Consider the following 21599-nt stretch of genomic DNA (forward strand, 5'->3'; position numbering starts at 1 on the left):
CAACCCCCAGCTCCTGGGAGGCTGAGCCAAGCGGCCGGTGGTGGGTCTGGGAACGGTAATGTCCTGTCACGTTGGGGAGGAGCAGGGAACATGACCACATAGGGAGATCCAGTTTGCCGAGAAGGTGATGGAGCAGACAACCAAAAGAAAACAGAGATGAGAAACAATGCGGCCCCCGGAGGCAGAGATGGGCTGAGTAGGCGCCTTGGAACTTCCTAGTTTCCATGAGGTCCCGATGGATGTATTTCTGGCACAACGAACCCCCCCTTTTCACTTTAACTGTTCCGAGGTGGTTTCTGATCCCTGCAACTTCTGATCCCTGAATAAGTTACAAGCAATTGTTTCCTTTTAGAAGACGTGCGTCATTTGTGGTGTTGTAGGTAACCCCTGGCGCTGAATTCCCCACAGTGTCCCTCCTGGTATCTGTGGTGCAGAGGTTGTGGTCGGGCCTCCTCCTTTCCTTGCCTCCCTATGCTCCTTGCTGTCAAACCTTCGGCAGCCAGAGGCTCGCTCGGTGGCAGTCGTGGCCCCCTCTTCCATGGGGTAGCCAATATCTTGGATGACCCTGCCTATGGGAGTGGTGGCTAGTTTCGTCCTCCCATTGGAGTCTCTCTTTCTCTCTTCCCTCTCATCCTCCATCTTCCCCCACTCTGGGGCCCCAGGCTTTGCCACTGTGGAATTTGTGAGCTGCTCAACGATTTTCCACTGTGGCAGATGAAATAATCTTTGTGGCAGGCAATTTAGCTGATAGTTGGGATGGACGGGGCAGCTGATGCAGACGAAAACACATTATTTCATGGTCTGTCATTTTGATTCAGGTATGCCAAGGCTGGTCATAATTCTCCACTGGGCCATTTCGTTTTATGGGCTGCTGGGTTCCCCACCCCCACCTTTCTTTTTAAATCAGAAGACAGGACGCCAAGTGCTTCTGACAACTCACTTGTGCGTGCAAGCTTGCAGAAACTTCTGTAGGAGCTCAGTGGCTTCTGCTGTGCAAAGGTCCTGTGGTCCAGGAAGCTCAGACAGAATCCCGATTGTCAGGAAAAGCTTCCAACTAGCCTTGTGCTTGCGTGGGGGAGGGGCTGCCAGGCTTCTGCTTCTGTCGAGGTTGTACCAACCCTATCCCTCAGGGTTCAGTCAGAGAAGCAGAAACACTAGGTTGTTTTCTCTTCTTTTTAAAAAAAACGGGGATTTGACCTCACACAACTGACCTCACCCCAGCAAGGGGAGCCAGTAGAGGGGACACTGTGTGTGAGCTACAAAGTGGTCACGGTTTCCCTTCTGCCTTCCAAAACTCCCAGAGAAATCTTTCTGTAGCCCACTGGAAATGGAAGCTAACAGGGAGGGGAATTCTGGGAAATTCCAGTCAGCCAGGCCAAGGTGACGCGTTACAAAGCCACCCCAACATCTTGGTCTTTCTTTGTGTGTCTCATGGCGACTTTTCTCTTCATTAATACCAGCGAGAGTATGTGATACCATATTAAGTTACAGAAGAACGTGCAACATTCCATATATTGCATTTTCCATATATTTAAAGATTATTCTTATCATTTTTCAACTTATTCAACTTCTTCGACTTCTTTGTAATTAAGTTAATATGACTAGAAAAAAGACAAGAAGGAAGAACTCCAATGTATTCACAGTGGTTGCCTCTGGGGGGTGGGTTCTAAGTGATTCCCCCCCCACTTCCTTATGGATTTTAAAATATATATACTTTAAACATTTTTATAATGAATATATGTTACCTTGATGATTAAAAATAAAATTTAGGGGTGCCTGGGTGGCACAGTTGGTGAAGCGTCTGCCTTCGGCTCAGGTCATGATCCCAGGGTCCTGGGATCAAGTCCCACATCAGGCTCCCTGTTGAGCGAGGAGTCTGTTTCTCCCTCTGCCTCTCCCCTCACTCATGCATGGTCTCTCTCTCTCTCTCAAATAAATAAATAAAAATCTTAAAAAAGTAAAATTTAAAAATTGAACGGGAAGGGAAAGACCTGGTTTTGGGGGGTGAGGAGGGTGGTGGCAGGTGGCCGGGCTGAGGATGTGTCTGGGAAAGCAGAGGTGGGGCCAAGGGATACAGGTGACAGGGCTCTCTGAAGCATGCCAGAAGTGGTGCCCTGTCCCCTTCCAATGGGCGGGGAAGTGCTGAGGGTGCTGTGTCGAAGGACTTGGTTGGAAGAGTTCCCTGTGCAAGAGGTGTAGGGAGAGGGAAGGGGATCTGTCACGGGGACCTCCTGTGGGAAAATATGCTCAGGCAATCTGATGGCCTCCAGGGCCGCAAGCACTTGAGGTATTAAGTTTAAACAGACAACTAAAAGGGGAGGCCGTAGATGATTGGCCACTGGGCCAAGGGCAGGACTTCAGGGAGGACAGAGAGATCAGATGGACCCAAGAACAATGCGTGTTAAGAACGGGGTGAGCCCCGTGACTGTTCACACATCACTGTAGCCATCTGGCCATATAAAAATCAGGTAGCTTCACATACAGAGTCTCTTAGACCCAGAACCCTAGGAAAGGACAGTCATTTTAGGCTGAAAAGAAGACGCCGATCTCAAAATACTAGAAGGTAGCTATATCTGTTGGTTAAAGCAAAAAAGTCACTTATGTTTTTGGAACTCCCTTCCCTACCAAAAGCATACATGTTGTCCGCTGTCTTGTCCCCAGAACTGGAAAGTGCCACGTGTAAACGAGCACCTGCTGAATCTCAGGGACAGTGTGCAGGTCTCCACAACATCCAGTGCCATTTTGGGGGCCCTAGATGCATGGTCACCCTGGACCACTGACCTTCCTGGAACCTCTTGGTAGGGAGGCACTGCGGACCCTAGGAGAAACAGTGATGGAAGGCCAATTGGTCTTTTGGTGTCTCACCTTCCCTTTGAAGTACAGTCCTCAAAGGTGCTTGGCTCAACTTATCAGGGAACCCCCCAGAGGAACCACTTTTTATTCTCCTGAGCAAGAGGCTCCCCATCAACTTCTCCCTTGCTGCCCTGGGTCAAAATGCCTTAGTTGTCTCTTTTCCAAGATAACGGTGTTGAGAGCAAGCCTTGGAGAGTGTTAATGGATTACCATGTCACCATCCCTCCTCACTTGAATCTGTTAGACGTTTCTGGTATCAAGAGTCCTATTCCAAGGAGTAGGAACCATGATACTGAGTCAAGCCAGTAAAGATGTTCTCTTGGGGAAAGTCAGGACTTTCTGAGACTCTGAAATCCCATGGCCTCTGGAGTTAGCCCAGGGAGTCAGCCCTGGTGGGGGTTGAGAGTCACCCGGAAGCCATGAACAGTGAGTGATGAATGATGTCCCATCCATTCACTCATTCTATCACTCCTCCATCTCCCAAACATTTGTGAGGTGTCTACTCCATGGCAGACATGGATGAGGGAAGACATAGATGACTAAGAAGCAGTCCCTGCCCTCAAGCAGCACCCTGTCTGCTTTGGCAAAAGCCAAAAGAACGAAAACCAATGCCATGTATTCTGATCTGCTGTAAGTGTGTTATTAAGTCAGGTTCTCCTCCGACTCCCATGCTAGGCTTGGTTCCTTTTTTTAAATATTTAATAAATATTTTATTTATTTTTGTGTGAGAGAGAAAGGGAGAGAGAGAGAGAGCGAGTGAGCACATGAGCAGAGGGGAGGGACAGAGGGAGAAGCAGACTCCCCGCTGAGCAGGGAGCCCGGCATGGGACTCCATCCCAGGACCCCAGGACGCTTCACCGACTGAGCCACCCAGGCACCCCAGATCCATGGTTCTTGAGAAAAAGAATACACATGAACCAAGCTCCATAGTCACGCTATCTTTTGCCCTGAAGGCATTTTCCAAGCTGCCGCGCAGTCTTGCTGGGTAAAGGAAACAGTTTGGGGCTTCCAGAGTCGCTGGGATTTGGGGGTAGGGTCCTATCAAGGAGAAAGCCATAGAGAAGGAGCCCCCCAAATACGTGTAAAAGTTCCTGCCAGGTCTCTGGCCAACTCCTAAGCTGCATATGAGCAGGTGGGTCTCCAGGCATAGCACAGAACCACAGAAGGCTGTATCCCTGAACAGAGATTTCAGAGGCTGCATACTTCTGGCAAGATGGAGGCTGGGCTTTGAGCCAGACATCTTAGCACCCTGGGCTTTGAATTGGACCTCAGGAAGTCCATACTCCAGTAGTAAGGATCATGTCCTACCAGCAAGGACCATGTCCCAGGAGCAAGAGCAACACTGAAGAAGATCTACACGAACAAAGTCTAACCCCAGCCTCAACATGATTAAGGCAGTGATTCTCAACTGGGGGGGCAGTTTTGCTCCCTCCGAGTTGTTTTGCAACATCTGGAAACATTTTGGGTTGTCCCGACTGGATGTTGTGATGCTATTGGCACCTAGTGGGTGGGGGCCAAGGATGCTGCTAAACATCTTATGATGCACAGGACAGCGTTGCCTTCATCCTCCCAACAAAGAATAATCTGGCCCCAAATGTCCATAGCTCCAAGATTGAGAAACCCTGGATTTTGGTGATCTGGGAGCAATGTAATTGGCTGCTAGAACAAAAGTCAACAATCTTTGAAAGAAGATAATATAAATCAGAACCTCTACAATGTAGTATCCTTAAAACCCAGCATACAATAAAAAAATTGCCAAAAAATGTGAAGAAGCAAGAAAAACCAATTGGCAATCAAGAAAAAGGAAAACAACCAGCAGAAGCAGAAGGAGAAGCAGAGATAATCCAGAGTTAGCAAGTATGGAATTCAAAGCAACTATGATTAAGATTTTATGAGAAAAGAGGAAAAGACAGACAAAATTGATAGGAGAGAATTTCAACAGAGAATTAGAATTTATTAAAAAAAACCCACATGACATTAGAAATACAAAATGCAATATCTGAAATTAAGAACTTATTGACTGGATTGGATACCAAACTGGGCACAGCAGAACATATGATTAGTGAGCTATATACGAGAGATAACTCATGGAAGCTTCTAGAAGTAAACAGGGGAATACTTTTATGACCATGGGATAATCAGGATGCTAACAGCATTAACCTTAAAATAAGCAGTGAATAAATGGGACTATCTTGAAATGAAGAATTTCATTTCATCAAAAGATACTTATTAAGAGAGCGGAAAGGCCAGCTGTGGACTGGGAGAAGATATTTGTAATACATATATCCAACAAAGAGCTCGTATTTTATTTTATTTTTTTATTATTATTTTTTTATTTATTTATCTGAGAGAGAGAATGGGAGACAGAGAGCATGAGAGGGGGAGGATCAGAGGGAGAAGCAGACTCCCCGCTGAGCAGGGAGCCCGATGCGGGACTCGATCCCGGGACTCCAGGATCATGACCTGAGCCGAAGGCAGTTGCTTAACCAACTGAGCCACCCAGGCGCCCCAAGAGCTCATATTTTAGAATATAAATGTAACTTTCAAGAATCAGTAAGAAAGGCAGATGACCCAATAAAAAAGGGACAACTTAACCCCCGGGTTTTACAAAAGACGAAATCAAAGCAGTCAAAAAATATGCGAAAAGGGTCTCTATATTATTAGTTAGGAGAAAAATACAACTTGAAAGCACACAATGAGATACTGCTAGACACCCACCAAGATGACAAAAATGAAAAACTCACAATATCCAGTGTCGATGGAGATGTGGAACAATGGAACTCTCTCTTCCATTGCTTATAGGAGGAAATCAGTACAACCACTTTGGAAAACTGGTAGTATCTACTAAATGAGTGCCTATGTATGTGCCATCATCCAGCAGTTTTACTTCCATAAGTATACTCATGTTCACCAACTGACATCTATAAGGATGTTTGTAGATAATGTTTTAAAATTCCAGATTTGGTAGGCTTCTTTCTTCTCCTCCTTTTTATTATTGTTAATGTCTGATGCTATTGCCTTTTATTTATTTTATTATTTTTTTAAAAGATTTTATTTATTCCTTTGAGAGACAGAGACAGAGAGAGCACAAGCACGGGGAGAGGCAGAGGGAGAAGCAGACTCGATCCCAGGACCCTGAGATCATGACCTGAGCTGAAGGCAGACGCTTAACCATCTGAGCCACCCAGGGGCCCCTGCTCTTGCCTTTTAATCAGAGAAAGTGGTCCATGTTATTTCTACTTTTTAAAATTTATTGAGAGGTTTTGTGGCCGAATAAACTGTTTTTAGAACACAACCAACTTATCAATTAGTTTCATCATTAATTATTTCGAGTGAATGTCTTTATAGATATCTGTTATAGGTTATATAGTTTCACCTCTGTTTACTTCATATTATGTGGACATATGTAGAGGCACAGCCAATTCTCAGGCCTCTGAGCCAAGCAAAAGAATTTGTGCCAGCATATATCAAAATAAGGGTATTGAGATAGCAGAGGAAGAAATCATAGCAAGAGCAAAGGATGGCTTGATTTATTTAAGAACGGGTTTGGTTGGCTAACACCCAAGTTCAAGGAAAGCTGAGAGCCCCGTGAAGGCAGAGCCTGCAAACATCTTGATGTTTTTCCAGCCTTCAGTTTTGCCTTGACTGTGGACTGCCTCTATTCTGCTTTTGAGCTCTTTGGGAAAGGAACCCCTGGTGACTCATCTCACGCCTACCTTCCCTGAGTCTTCTCTTGCCTCTCTTCAATTACCCAACTTGTTTGTGTCAAGGTGGGGAACACCTTTCACTATCTTCTTTTCACTCACGAGGTCCATCAGGAGTAATTTAGGACTCAGTTGAGCAGACAGGCTGAGCGATCTGCTAGTCCCTTTTCTATGAGCCTATGATAAAAGGGAGGCCTGGAAATGAATAGGTTAGTCTCTAGCCCATTCCAAATAACGTGCTGGCCACAAATGCCGAGGTGATGACGTCTCGGGGCTTGTAACTCTCAACAAATCCCATGATCCAAAGCCTTAGTTGTTTCAACTGTCAACAGTTCCGTGACTGGAAGGAGAAAGTGGGCCGGGCGGGGCTCAGATCCATGCCGTAATCTCTCCCCAGTTGGCTCCTGGAACTCCCGTGGGCGACAAAAAAAGCACCATTGACTACTTCCCAAGGGTCATGGGGAGCAGGGTCTCGTGACCACAGTGTACCTCGGAAGGGCCTCTGCTCTCCGGAGACGGGTCAGCCAGAGGGTGTTTGCTGATGTTCTGGGAATATTGACCTATGGTGGGACTGGCCAGGCACTTTTAGTAGCTTATACTTCCTTTTCCATTAATACTCATCATCTTTGACTCCCGTATGAGATCAGTACGAAAATGGTATGGCCACCGATCAGCTGTTTTTCTTTTTCTAGCACCAATCTGTTCATGTTATTAAAACAACAACAACAACAACAGCATATGTAACTTTTTGGAAAGGTCCTTGACCTGGTAGCCTGTGAGAGATTAAAATCTTTATGGTCTGAAAACTAGCTGCGACTCTAATACAAGATTTTCATCTTTATTCAAACACGTTATCATAAACCGTCTCGTATCACAGTGGGTCCCCGCCCCAGCGGAGCATCGTCTCCCAGAGTGCAGGGACCTTGTCTCGACACCCTTATCCCCTCCTAGGGCCTTGCATAGGTCCAGCAAAGCCCTCTTAACCGTTTTTGAATTAACTTTAAGCACAAATGAATTTTACTGTAGTATTTACCTCTAAAACCACATTCTGATTAAATGGTTAAGATGCATTTTGCTGAATTTGCTTACTGCCCCTAATTCTATCTCTTTAAACAAACAACCAAGACCGAGGAAGTAAAATCGCCCGCCATCCTTGTGTTGGACGAAGCTGCCCGAACACTATACTGCCATCTAGTGGGAGAAAAGGCTCGGCGGCCACGGAATCCGCTCCCACTGGCGGCGGGGGGGAAACAGGGTCTGTGTTTAGAACAATGTCAGAAGCAGCCGGTAGTTGAGGGGATGGGAGGGGGACGCAACGGGGGATATGTGTTTTCCTCCGATTAGCCGCGCACTGCTGAGGGCGGGTGCCTCTATGCACTTGGCATAATAGCAGAGGAAGCCTTCTTTGTGGTTTTTCGAACAGGCACATCATGATAAACTGGGTGGTGTTCTTGGCTGTGGTTCTATCTGTGGGCTAGTAATTTAGGCTGTGGGATATTCCCATCAGAACAATGCAGTTTTTAGAAGGAGAAAAGTCACGGTTTTATTAGCATAAGTCACACACACACACACACACACACACACTCACTCTGCGTTGTTTCACCCTCTGGCTGATTTTTCTGGTCCCTCGCTACCTCTTTGGCAATGCCTCGCTGCAGTATACCGCCTGTGGCTCAAGAGAGTGTCCTTAATACAAAGCCGTGCTTGGCCCTGCAGGAGTGGGGAGCCACGGACTCCCTGGCTCAGCCTCTAATGGTGACCCCTGGGGCTTTTCATCCAAGTTGACTTTATTTATTCATAAGCAGAACTCACAATCGAGGTTCGGAGGGCCCTGCACCTGTCACATCCCCCCTGCCTTCAATTTTCTTTTATTTCTTTGACTGTTTCTCTTCTCTTCCTTGTCAGTTCTCTGAGCAAACCTGTGGGCTCCCTGCGGCCCCTTTTCCTTTCCCAAACACGCACCGGCATACACACACACAGATACACACTCTGGAGGGCCCTGGCCTAGATCCCGGTTGGAAAGTGGCTTTTGAGAAAATCAGGGAACACCCACTCAAGTCATGGTCGACAGAATTCCTGGGGCCGGCAGAGCTGTTCGGCCAAATCTGGGATGAATGGTCACTCTGAAACAGGCTGGTTGCTCAGATCATCGAGAAGGATTCTGGGGGCACATCTGAATTTTGTGGGCAGGGGGAAGGATGCAGGGATGTTTTAGGAAGGTGTGAGATAGTCGTGGGATGGACAAGTACGAGTATTACCATATCGGTTTTACACACAAATGGTTTCTTGGAGAGCTAACAGTGAAATGCTATTAGCTGTTAACATCCTGGCATGAATTAAATTATTGGATTAGCTGCCCATCACCTCCTGGGACTCCAAGGGAATGAAGTCACGGGATTGGTGAAGTTTCTATGGGGCTTATTCTTCCTTTTTGTTTTTAGTTGAGGTGAAATTCGCATAACATAAAGTGTACTGTTTTCTCCATTTTAAGGTGTATAATTCAATGGCTTTTAGTATAACACAAGGTTGTACAAATATCATCACTCTAACTCCAGAATTTTCCCATCACCCTCAAAAGACATCCTGTGCCCATGAAACATTCACTCCTAATTCTCCCCCTCAGCTCCTGGCAACCACTAATCTGCTTTCTGTCTCTATGGATCTGCCCATTCTGGACATTTCCTATACATGGAATCCTCCAATATTTGTCCTTTTGCATCTGGCTTCTTTCTCTTAGTGTAATGTTTTGAAGGTTCATCCGTGTTGTAGCAGGTATCAGTCCTTGATTCTTTTTTATGGTCAAATAATATTCCATCGTGTGGCTATAACATGTTTCGTTTATTCATTCCTCAGTTGATGGATATGTGGGTTGCTTCCGCCTTTTGGCTCTTGTGATTAGTCCTGCTGTGAGCATTCACATACGAGTTTTTGTCTGAAGACTCATTTTCGACTGTCTTGGGCAGATGAGTGAGTTTCCTTCAGCCCCACCTTTGGTGATGATGGATACATTTTAAACCATCTGGGAGGTGAGTTTTGCTAAGAAGAAAAGTGTGGTAGTTTGGGTGCTGCCTGGATGGGACTTGGGAGGAAAAGGGTGCAGAACACCTAGGGCATTCTGTGGGATCCTAAGGCGAAAGGGTCTCTGGAAAGGAGGACAGGAGAGGGAGGAGGTGGGGCCCAATGGGGTGCCAATAACCTTGAGCTTTGGTGAATGGAGGAAAAATGGGGTTTGGTCAGCATTTATAAAATGGCTGCTGATATTTTTCTGTTTTTTTTTTTTTTTTTAATAAGGAAAGGAAAATAATCATGTAATATACATTGGTTAATTGAATTTAAATTTAAAAAAAAGGAAAGGAAAAATCTCTGGTGGGTGGGGATGAAAAGATGAGTTAGCAGAGAAGTGAAAATGGGTGTGGCTTTGGATGTGTCTTAACGGGGTGTTGTTAATGGATGTGTTTTTGTCAGAAAGAAGGAAAGTTTGTTTGGCCACATGTTAAGGTGAGAGGACAAATTTGGTCGAGCAAATTTTAGCACAACACACTGAAGAAAGGGATCCTCTCAGTACAATAATGTTGCCATGTATTTCTATGGCGATGGACTTTTTCTAAAGCATATGTAAAGCTCATTAGGATGAATGAATCGGATAGAGAAGGCACTATTTGCTGCCCTTTGAGAAGGAAGAAATCAAGGGACGCCTGGGGGGCTCAGTCAGTTAAGCATCTGCTTTTGGCTCAGGTCATGATCTCTGGATCCTGAGATCGAGTCCTGCATCGTCGGGCTCCCCTTTCAGCGGCGAGTCTGCTTCTGCCTCTCCCCGCTGTTCATGCTCTCTCTCTCTCTCTCAAATGAACAAATAAAATAATAATAAAAAAAAAGAAATAGGAAATCAAGGCATGCAGCAGAGTACCTGCTGATAGTAGTCATTCATCAGGATTGTTAAATAATAAGCGAAGCAGAGTCATCTCAAGTCAAAGGATGTCAGAGCTGGGAGGCTCTTTGAGATCATCCACCAGGCCTCCCCTCAACCCACTTTGGGAGGAGGGATGTGGGGGCAGAGTGGGGAAGTCCTGCGCTTAAATGCCACGTCACCTGGTTGGTGAGTGAAGGACCCAAGTCAATAGTTTGTCCTCTGTTCCCTTACTGAGTGTCCTCATATCATCCACTATATTGCTTTGTGGTGGTTTGTGTTCTTACCTGTCCTCGCTGGGGGCCACCTGCTCCTGGAGGTGGGGCTTGTGTCAGATTCATTTTCGTGTCCCCAAGATAAAGCACAGTGCTGAAGCTTGTTGACCAGAGGCACGGGAAGCGGCAGCTCTTTGCTCTTCCTGGGTCTCCGCTCCTTCTCGTTTGGCCCCAGGTTTGAGTGGCAAAGCCAGGGCTCAGACAGTTTCCAGACTCCAGAGATCTTTTGTCTACACCACAGTGTCTACACTCATCATGGTAGGTGACACTAGATGTCCTGGGCGGGGTGCTTTGGACTTGCCGGGGTCGGGGTGGGGGCATGGGATAATCCCCACTGGATTGTTATTATGGAAATCTCTAGAAGCTGAGGGAAAGAGGGAGCTTTCCTTAGTTCGTCGGTCTGGCCACTTTCCGTGGGATCTCAAGTGTATCCTGAGCACCTGGCTGTCCTTTGTTGTTTTGCGCAGGTCCCAAGTGGAGATAAGTCTGGAACCAGTGCCTTAGGAGAACTGTGTCCTTCGGCATGGAACCCGTCAATGATGGGGGCCGGAAGAGGTGACGGGATTTTCAAGGGGGTTCTGAAACAATTCCTTGTGTATCTTGTTTTGCTTTTCCTGGGGGACTTCCACTTGTTCCTGAGCACATAGTTGAGGCAAAGCGGGAAAGGTCTCACATTGGTCCTTCCTGTGGCTCAGTCCTTGCTGTGGCCAGCCTGCAATTGGCAAGTGGCAGGTACCCAGGCCAGGGCGTGGAGGGTCTGTCTGCGAGTGCAGAAAGAGAGGCGCAGGGCGATTATACTGATGGTGTGGACCACGGTGGGGGCTTTGTTATCTGTCCTCTGTTGTCGGGTTCTGCTCAGCGTTGAGCAGCCCCGCACGGGGTTCTTCTCACCTGAGCCTCTGCTTGCTGTCTCCTGCACAAACTCCAAGACCCAGATGTTGGATCCCGCCACCTCCCCGGCCTGGGAATGGCTTGACTTCCTCTGGCTCCTTCTCTCCCCACCCCACGGCAGTGAGCTTCATAAAGTGTAGAGTACAAAGGGCTCCCAGATGGCAGCCATGTTTCCCACAGCTTGATTGCTCCTGATTGTAAAGCAGTGTCCACACAACCCAAGAGCAAAGCCACATGGTCTTGTGACACAGATGAGATATCCAGGGACCAGTGGTTCTTCTTTGCTTGGTGCCCCTCCTCTTGAAGAGGCCAAGGGAAGGTCTGAGTGCTTCAGAAGTCCCTCGAGCAGCCTCAGGTGTCCACGTGAAGGGGGCTTGTGGCCTGGGGAGTGCAAGAGGTGGCCTCGGCATCCCCCCAAGGGGGCCAGTTCGAGCCCTCCAGCCTTGTCATGGCAGGGAGGTTGGGATGAGCCTCTTCTTTCCCATCTTGGCTGAAGGTGAGACCCTCCTCAGTCCTCTGAGGGGGCATCTTCTGCCATCAGGGGCCCAGCAGGGTGTGTGGGGAGGTACAAGGTTATGCTGGTTTGGGTGAGGAAGCAGGATCCCAGGGATGATAGTGCAGGAGGGGGGACCAAGGCAGGGTATGAGGGCGCCAGCAATGTGCTGAAGTCCCGGAGGTAGCCTACTGGGGGGAGTGAGTGGGAGCTCTCAGATGGGAAGAGGGAGCTGTATTATCAGAGCCTACTTCTGTCATGACTCAGGTTTGGTTCTTCTTTCTGGTGGGAAATGGACGAGGAAGCTGATGTCCAAAGTGGGCTCTCTGGATGGTGAAACAGGGTGTCTAGGAGAGCTTTCAAGAAAAGGCACAGTCTGGAAGTTGGCAAAGGTCCCCCGAGAAGCTTGTAGGTGAGCTAAACCCTGGCCGGGGGGAGGGTTGGAAGGGTCATCCCATCAGTTCTTCAGACCAGAGGTAGCAGCCAGAAACTGTTTCCCAAATAGTTGTGGAGGGTCACATCAGCGAGAGTGGAGGATGACAATGGGAAGGGTCACTATAACTAAACCTGTCTAGTTACCGTCTTGTCACAAGCCACTCTGCTTTGTGACATGGGTTTGGTCCCACTTCAGACCATGACTCCTTTTCCCCACATGGAGATGTGAGATGAGAGTAGATGCCTCCCTCCCCCTCGCCCCCTTGTCTCCTGCCTCACGACCAGCACACTCACCTGCACCAGGTCCGGTGTGAGGCGCTTGGCCTGCAGCCATTTCTGGAACCTCCTGGTTTTCCGCAGGATGCGCTCGATGCTGCAGGTCTTTGGGGCTGCTGCAGAGGCGCAGATTCTCCTGTCTGAGATGTCACTTTGCTGTTTGCTGACCAGCCTGGAGACCTCCACGGGGCGCCAGGTTTTGGAATCATCTGAGTAATTTGCAGGGTAAGAAGGCAAGTAGTCGGGAGGCAGTCCAAGGGGGGAGGCCAGCCAGCTGTCAAACCTGGAAGAAGAGCCCTTTTATTTATTTTATTTTTTAATATATTTTTCTAAAAATTAAAAAATTTATTTATTAGAGAGAGAGAAAGAGAGAGAGCACAAGCAGGGGGAGCTGCAGGCAGTGGGAGAGGGAGAAACAAACTCCCTGCTGAGCAGGGAGCCCGATGCAGGGCTCCATCCCAGGACCCTGGGATCATGACCTGAGCCGAAGGCAGACGCTTCACCGACTGAGCCACCCAGGTGCCCCCAGAAGAGCCCTTTTAGGATCTGCTTGGAGCTGGAAGGATGAAGCGGGGGCCAAGGAGGGACTAGCAATATTGTCAGAGCCAGCAGAACCTGGGGACAGGGAGACAGGCGACAACATCCTGTCTGATCCATTTCTTCTCCTTTGACTGGGGCACTCCACTCTTCCTGCGAGAACACTACTTTTGTTTCCTCAAACTCAGGGATATAAATATGTGATGTCAGAAAAGGTGAGCTAGATACACGCCAGACACATGCTTTATCCTCTTCAGGCAGCTGACGCAGAAGGACTAGCCATGGCTTTTTGAACGGCAGCTTTACACATGCTGGTGCCTTAGATTCTCCTGATACCCCATCCCCACTTTACAGATGGGGAAACTGAGGCTTATAGAGCTTAAGGACCTCACCCAAGTTCAGACAGTACATTGCCAAGCAGACGTGCAGACCCAGGGCCATCTGTTTCAGCAGAGCCCATGATCTTTCCCCTTCCCAACACTGGTTCTATAAACAGCCCACCCTCTGACTAATGGCTGGGTCTTGGAACCATAGTTGGTGAAGAGGCTTCTGGGCCTGCACTCAGAGGAGCACTACCTCTGCATATCCCACCCTTAGTGGCCCCATCAATTTTGCCTTCAGTCCAAAGATTTAAGCCATCCATACCAAGCAAGTCACAGGGAACAGTGGCTGGAAAATGGTCACCAAGTTCAAAGCCATCTGGGATCCAAGACGTGTGTCATGCCACACAAAAGCCTGGTTGGTCCTTAATCCTTCCCTAGGACCCCTTTGCTAGTTTCCTAGGCCCCACCTTGACCTTTTCTCTGGTCATTCTTCTGGCCACATGCCAACATTCCCATTAGGGGAGAATGTGAAATCTTCTTCTGATTTATGTAGGAAAAATTAGGAACGTAACATTTACTTTCATGATTAATAAAATTAAGCTTCTGAGATGTGTTCTATATTTAATTCAAGTCAGAATCTGGAACTTATTATTGGGCATTATTGGATAGCCTCATGACCATGACTTTTGGGGGAATTAGCATTTTGATTGGCTCCAAACTCTACACTGCTTTGTTTTCTCACTTGCATGACGCAGCTTCACCCTAAGAGACTGCAAGCTTCTCAAAGAAGGTGCTCCAGCAGAACCTGTTACTTAGCACCTTCCATAATGTAGTAGTGCCGTCCAAACTGCAGTGGAAGTAGGCCCAAAGAATTCTGTTCAAGAACATTGCCACAAATCTATTTAAAAAGGTGAAACGTTGTGGGGCGCCTGGGTGGTTCAGTCAGTTAAACGTCTGCCTTTGTCTCAGGTCATGATCCCGGGGTCCTGGGATCGAGTCCCGCATCGGGCTCCCTGCTCAGTGGGGAACCTGCTTCTCCCTCTCCCTCTGCCTCTCCTCAGCTCATGCTCTCTCCCTCAAAAAAATAAATAAAATCTTGGGGCACCTGGGTGGCTCAGTCGGTTGAGCGTCTGCCTTCGGCTCAGGTCAGGATCCCGGGGTCCTGGGATCGAGCCCGGCATCGGGCTCCATGCTTAGCGGGGAGCCTGCTTCTCCCTCTCCCTCACTTGTGTTCCCTCTCTCGCTGTGTCTCTCTCTGTCAAATAAATAAATAAAATCTAAAAAAATAAAAAATGAAAAATAAAATAAAATCTTGAAAAAAAATAAAAATAAAAAATAAAAAAAATGAAACATTGTAAACGAGCAGTGAATCAATTTCACCGGCATTTTTAGGACAACCATTGGGAATGGTCCTCCCCTCTAAGAGGATAAGGAAGGGCAGGGGGCCCCGAGGCAAGCCTGTCTGCTTGTTCCCTGCAGCTGCTCTTGCTCCTGGGGCAACCCCCTGAAAGGCCTGTGACTGAGGATTTATGATAGGTGGTTCTCTTAGACATTGATTGTAGCAACACGCATGTATGAAACACGTAAACACACCAGTCACTGTGCTAAATGCTTCGTGAATAGTAATTCAGTTAAACCTGGCAGCAAACCTGCGAAGTCAGTACTGTTCTTAACCATGCAGATGAGGAAACTGAGGCACAAAGAAGTTAAGTAATTTGTCCAAAGTCGTACAACCAGAAATTGGAGGAAGTGGCATTCAAGGCCCCAGAGCTTGCAATCTCAAGTGCTTTGCCCTGGCCTGGTCCCCTGTCATCCTTTGTATGACTTTGTGGGAACAGATTGGTAGGTAACATTATTAGGGGTTGTATCTAGCAGTATCATAGATTCAGAGCTGGAAGCAAGCAACAAGGTCCAATCCAACTGAGCCCCTCAACATGGAGGACAGTGTGGTGGCGTGGGGCAGAGCAACAGTGTTGCAATGACAATAAAACACTTTCCTCTTGCATGCTCCTCATGCTTACATCCCGTCAAACACTAAGTCTGTAGACATGCCTTCCTAAATATTTCTTGCCTCCCTTTCCTTTTCTCCATCCCTCAGCTTTGCCCAGAACCCTTAAAACATCCAGCGTCTTCCCAAAAGCTCTTAGGACACAGCTCACACTACTTAGAGCACTTCACAGCTTTCTTTCTGGGCCCATCTCCTTCTACTCCCCCTACAACCTTGCTTTGTTCTCACCAAACCACTGATCATCCCTGGCTAAGCCACATTGTTTTGGGCCCCTGAGCCTCCACTCACCTGGTCATGTGCCCATCCCTTTGTCTGAGATACTTTCTTCCATTTTCCCAGTGCCACCACTGTCTTCCCAATGGAGAGTAAACTCCTGCAGGGCTAAGGACTGGGCTTCCTTCAACTTGGTCGCTCAGTGCCTAGCAGACGGCTGGGCGCCAAGTTAGTGCCCAGTGCATTTTAGTTGGATGGATGGATGGATGGATGGATGGATGGATGGATGGATGGGTATTTGGATGTATAGATGGATGATAAGTGAGTGGAGGGATACATGGAGGGCTGGCTGGCTGGCTGGCTGCAGAGGGATGGTTGGGTGGAACGATGCACAGATGGACGCCTGAATGAATGGGTAAATGGACAGATGGGCGCATGTGTGGATGATGGAACGTGTACACGGATGCTTTTGCCATAAGCTCTGGGGCCCTGCAGCTCCCGAGACCTCTGAATTGATTCGAGGAAGTGAGTTAAAGCAATAATTGCTATCATCTTCCGAGATGAAAGAGACAGACAAGAGCAAGGGAGAAGAGAAGGCAAAAACAAGCCTAATGATTTACTTATTTTAAAAATACTGCGAGCCCTCCACTACTCAGTTAGAAGTTTTTAAACTTTCTTTAAGACTCTGGGAGTGGGGGGTAGGGATGCAAGGCCAAGTGAGTACAGTAAGGAAGGGAAGGGAAAGCAGGGAAAGCACCTGCCTTGGTGAGAGCCCAGGAATCTCTAGGAGCAATTCTGATCAGAAATACTCCTGCTAAGTCCTCCATCTCCACCTTTCTCCCCAACCTATGATCTGCACATACATGAATCCTGATCAATCAGTTCCTGCTAGATCTCACCAGCTGGCGTGATTGCTTAGGATTTCACAGATAGGTATGTTTTCAGCGGGAAGACTATGTCAATCAGGTTTCCTCTTGTTTTCTGGCTTCCTTTAAGTTTTTTTTTCATTCAGGATTTGAAAGTCCAAACGGAACGCATGGGAAAACTGGTACTGAAAACATTGAAATGTTCAAAGGTTAACGGTTGGGTATGGGAAGCATTAGATTTATCATCAGCGTTCTCGCCAAAGAGAAGATAAGGAAAGATGACAGTCATCTACCAATGATGTGTCTTCAGCTTCCCAGGCTCACTCTCTGCTGCCAAACAAACAAGTTTTTGTCCAGTTCTTACTGAGGCCCTGGCCTGGAATGCTAACGCTTGCCTGGTTATAGCATGTCAGCCAAACAGCTGAGAGTTCGGGATGAGCTTTTTCCTAAGGTATTATCACAGTCATTTGCAAAAGTGAGAAAATATTTGGAGATGAACAAGACGAACAAACACTCTTAGAAAGAGAGGCAAAGGATATGAACTTGTAGACAATTTAGCAAACAAAAAAGGAATAGAAATGGTCAGTACTATATGTTGGCTAATTGAATTTAAATAAAAAAAGAAATAAATTAAAAAATAAATAAAAGAATTATACAAAGCCCCCCCAAAAAAGAAAGAAAGAAATGGCCAGTAAGCCTGAAAAAAAGGCTCAACTCAGAAGACAAACAAACTAAAAATAGTAGTAATATTAAATATTTGTGAGCATGCAAGAAGTGAGCTCCATAGGTAGAAGTCTCCATTTGGAGATATATACATATATAAAGTCTCCTAAAAATGCGCTATACTTTGTGACCCAGAAATTTCCACTTTTGGGAATTTGTCATAGGAATTTTTGATTGATGTGCACAAAAATCGAGCAGCAGGGATGTTCAACATAAGACTGTTTATAATATTGAAAAGAGAAAAAAAACTAGTTGTCTCACAGCAGTGGATTAGTTAAATAAATTATGGTTGACTGATGCGGTTGAATACCACAAAGCCATTAAAAATCAAATTGTGGATGTATCATTTGCAAATATCTTGTCCCATTTGGTGGGTTTTTTTGTTTGTTTGTTTGTTTTGTTGATGGTTTCCTTTGCTATGCGAAGACTTTTTATTTTGGTGCAGTCCCAAGAGTTTAATTTTACTTTTGTTTTCCTTGCCAGAGGAGACATGTCTAGAAAAATGTTTCTATGGCTGACGTCGAAGAACAGTTAATAATGTGGAAAGGTGTTCCTGACATACTGTTAAATAAAAGTTTACAGAAAAGTCTGATCACATTTTTGCTGAAAAAAAATTTAAATCCATACTTAGAAAAAAGGTGGCAAGGATATGTTAACTAAGGGGTGATCCCTCCGTGGAGGAATTATACATGATTTTCATTTTGTGCTTTCTTCAGTATTTCTTGAAAATTCTAAAATAAACAGATACTACTTTTAAAATAAGGAAACAGTTGCTTACGCTGTAAAGAACTATCAACAAGTCCGCATCCCCAGATCCACTCACTGCCTCTCTCTGGGGCTTTGCGCTTGAAGAATGTGCATTCTCAACATGGAGAGCCCTAAACTCCAACCCACCCCACCTGATGCTTTCCCGTTTGTCTCTGCACACATCCCTTTCGGGCGCACATGGAACATAAATTCTGAGGGAGCTGAGGTCATATCCTGAACTTGAATGGAACACAAACCTATTTGGGGAAATGCTTCCTGAATTTGACCAATACCTGCCTGATGAGAAAAACTTCACTTATTGCCACTTGGCAAAGAGTCAACTGTACGATTCATATACTCTGTTTAGTTACCTCGAGGAGGATGTGAACCTGGGACTCTCCTTCAGTTGAATCCCATAAAGGCCCTCCCTCCTGTCGGAAAATCTGTCTGTATTCTCCCCGCCTCCTTTCTCCGAGGAATCAGCCCCACTTTACTCATGTTCTTGGTCCTCTCCATCCCATTTCTTAGACGGGATGGAAATCTTGTGTTCGCTTTCAACATTTCCATCTTTACTTTCTGTCACACTGCGTTGGTCAACAAAAATGACTTCTCTAGCTGAACCCACCCACTGGCATCCTTCCTGCCCTGCTTTGTTCCCACTGACCTTTCTCCTGGACTAGGAGAACTGGTCTGGCTGCCCCCGCCAGCGTCAACCAGTCCATCCTGCACACTGCTTTCTTTTTTTAACTATTATTTTTAAAATTTTTTAAAAAATTATTTATTTGAGAGAGAGAGCACGAGCAGGGTGGCAGGGGGAGGGGCAGAGGGAGAAGCTGGCTTCCCGCTGAGCAGGGAGCCCGACGCGGGGCCCGATCCCAGGACCCTGGGATCATGACCTGAGCCGAAGGCAGACGCACATTTCTTTCCAGGAGATCCTTCCAAAACACAAGTCTCATCTTGTCTCTACCCCACTAAACTCCTTCATCGTTGCCTGCAATAGAGCTTCCCCGGTTGGGAAGGTCTTTCAACTTTTCACCATTTGAAATGCCTTAAAAAAAAAGCCTAAGGGGGAAAGTCTACATCAATATGGTATCTATCATCTCGCAAAAGTTCCACATGTTGGATTGATATTTTCTATTCATTATATTTGTTTAGTAACTTAGTTGAATAATCAAATGTCTTCAGTTAATACAGATTGGAAATCAAATTATTGTAAATTAATGTTGTTTTTTGGTCACCAAATTTTACATGCCTCAGATAGGTCCCTGGGGGAGGGCTGCAGAGAAAGGCCTATTACAAAGGGTCTTCAGTATCAAAGAGGTGGGGAACCGCTGGCCCACAGGAGAAGGTCCCAATTTCTTGGCATGGCATTCAAGGCCCCTGGCCCATCTGCCTCTTCCAATGGCCTCCTTCTGTCACGCCTCCACATAGGCCCCATGCTCCAGCCTCTAAGTGCTTCTCGCCTCTCTGGAGCCACACTCCAGGCCATTGCTTTAGCTTGTCCTTCTACCTTAAGCCCTTCTCCTAAATTTCTCCTAAATTTTAAAGGCCTTGCTCTGAATGCCTTCTCCAGCCCCCATTTGGAATTAGTATTCCCCTCCTTGGAGCTCCCGGAGGTCCTGTACATTTCAGGCCACGTCTTATTATTGTTATTTGTAACATGGCTCCCTCCTCCTGAGCCCCTCAAGGGCAATGACCAAGAGTTACAGTGATGTCATTAGCCCCCCTTGCTGGGTCTTGGCTGTGGTCAAGACTCATTGACTATGTGCTGACAGGCTTGAACTCCAGAGTGTGATACCATCCTTGGTGAGATCCAAATGCATCACCATTTACTAAACTTGGGTTTTCCTCTGCATTGGAAAATTGGTTCCGAAACGTTGGAGCAAAGTGCCCTGGTTTAAATCCCAGATCTGCCACTTACTAGGGAGTGACCTTGGGCAAGTCATTTAATCTTGCTATGGTCACTCTCTGAGTAATGAGTGCAAAACATTAACGTTCTGGGATGGTGATGCAGAGCAAATAAAAATAAGCTTTAAAAGGTCCGTCACATGGTAGGCCTCCTATTAATTTTATTTCCCTCTTTTTATGAGAAATGAACTTGGTAAACTCAATAATCCCGGGCTACTCCATTCATAGAAAAGAACACTTTAAGCTCCCACTTCAAAAGAAAACTTTGGCTTTAGCATTTAGGGCTAGAATTCAGCTTCATACCTTACCCACCCCCCACCCCCCGCCCAACGTCAACCCATTGCCGCCATGATGACTTGACTTTGCTTCAGCTCCCACCCAGAAACTGCATCCTGACTCATTTTCAACAAACTCCTGGACATCATCACATGAAGGGAACAGGAGTTTGCCCCTCCGAGTTATCTAATGGAGATTCTGACCTTATTTCTTCTTTAAAGAACTTCTTGCAAATTGATGTCCCGATGCAGGCATTGCATTTATCAAGACCGAGGAAAGTCCTTCCAAAATTGTAGCTGGTTCTGCTTCGGGGCACCAGAGAAGGAGAGGGAGAAGCCAGCGAGGAAAGAGAACAGCTCAGGGCTGAGACCCACAGCAGCAGCACGGGCCGGCCTGGGCCGAGGCCGGCAGCCTTAGGCCCCAGCTGGGGCTCCATCTCCTGCTCAGGATTCCCCGCTGCAGGCTTCAGCTGCCCACTCAGGGCTGCACAGAGGTGGGTCTTGGCAAAAGAGAGGGGGCTGGCTTCAGGGCGCTGACCCCATCCCAGCTTCCCCAATTTCTGTTTGAGGATGCTAAGGAGCTTGGGGCTAACAGGGCAGGGGAGGAGGTGAGGAAGTCCATGGAGGATGCTGATAACACCGTTTCCAGAGTTACTCTTCCTCTGTCTGGGGCGGCTGCCTCAGGCTGGGGAAGGGCTGACTGGCAGATTTTGGGAAGGACAATGGTCAGGGCTTCCCTGTGCGGTCCTTTCAACAAACACAGGATATCCTGGCTGGGCAGGAAAGGTCCATTCAGGATGTGTGTCCGACCTGGATTCCACCTGGGAGTTTCAAAGGATCCTGAAGGCCTCCACCCTCCACTGTTTGAGTTCTGGGCACATCTGTCCCTATGGATGGCGCGTGCGCAAACACACACGCACACTACATGCATCACACACACACACACACACACACACCAATTTCCCCCCTCTGTGGTGGATACTTAGGCCCCCCCCTTGACTAGCCATCCCAGCCCCACTTTGATTCTATTTGGCTGTGAAATAACTCGAAGTCAGTCGGCTGGCCATTAAGTGGCGCATTTAACACTGATTTGAATGGCGAAAACTTTTGGTTGTTTTGGGAGTAGAAAAACTCAAGTTAGTCCATGTTTCAGCTCTTCTCGCAG

At 47.0% G+C, this 21599-nt stretch overlaps 1 protein-coding gene across 2 annotated transcripts in view; it reads right to left on the minus strand.

The window, feature by feature from the left end:
• The window catches only part of DIPK2B (divergent protein kinase domain 2B), a 39624-nt gene extending 18393 nt beyond the window's left edge, over positions 1–21231 (minus strand). Inside the window, exons 1-2 of one of the 2 annotated variants that reach the window (XM_035003529.1) lie at positions 20639–21231; positions 12853–13117 (exon numbers count right to left, since the gene is read on the minus strand). In XM_035003529.1, coding sequence (XP_034859420.1) covers positions 12853–13117; positions 20639–20871 — 498 coding nt within the window. In that variant the 5' untranslated portion in view covers positions 20872–21231. The remainder of the gene's footprint in view (positions 1–12852; positions 13118–20638) is intronic. The other variant, XM_035003534.1, reaches the window with a different exon arrangement.
• Positions 21232–21599: the final 368 nt, after the last annotated feature.

Source organism: Mirounga leonina, unplaced genomic scaffold (assembly GCF_011800145.1).
Source record: "Mirounga leonina isolate KUSES-001 unplaced genomic scaffold, KU_Mleo_1.0 Mir_101609, whole genome shotgun sequence".
NCBI lineage: Eukaryota > Metazoa > Chordata > Mammalia > Carnivora > Phocidae > Mirounga > Mirounga leonina.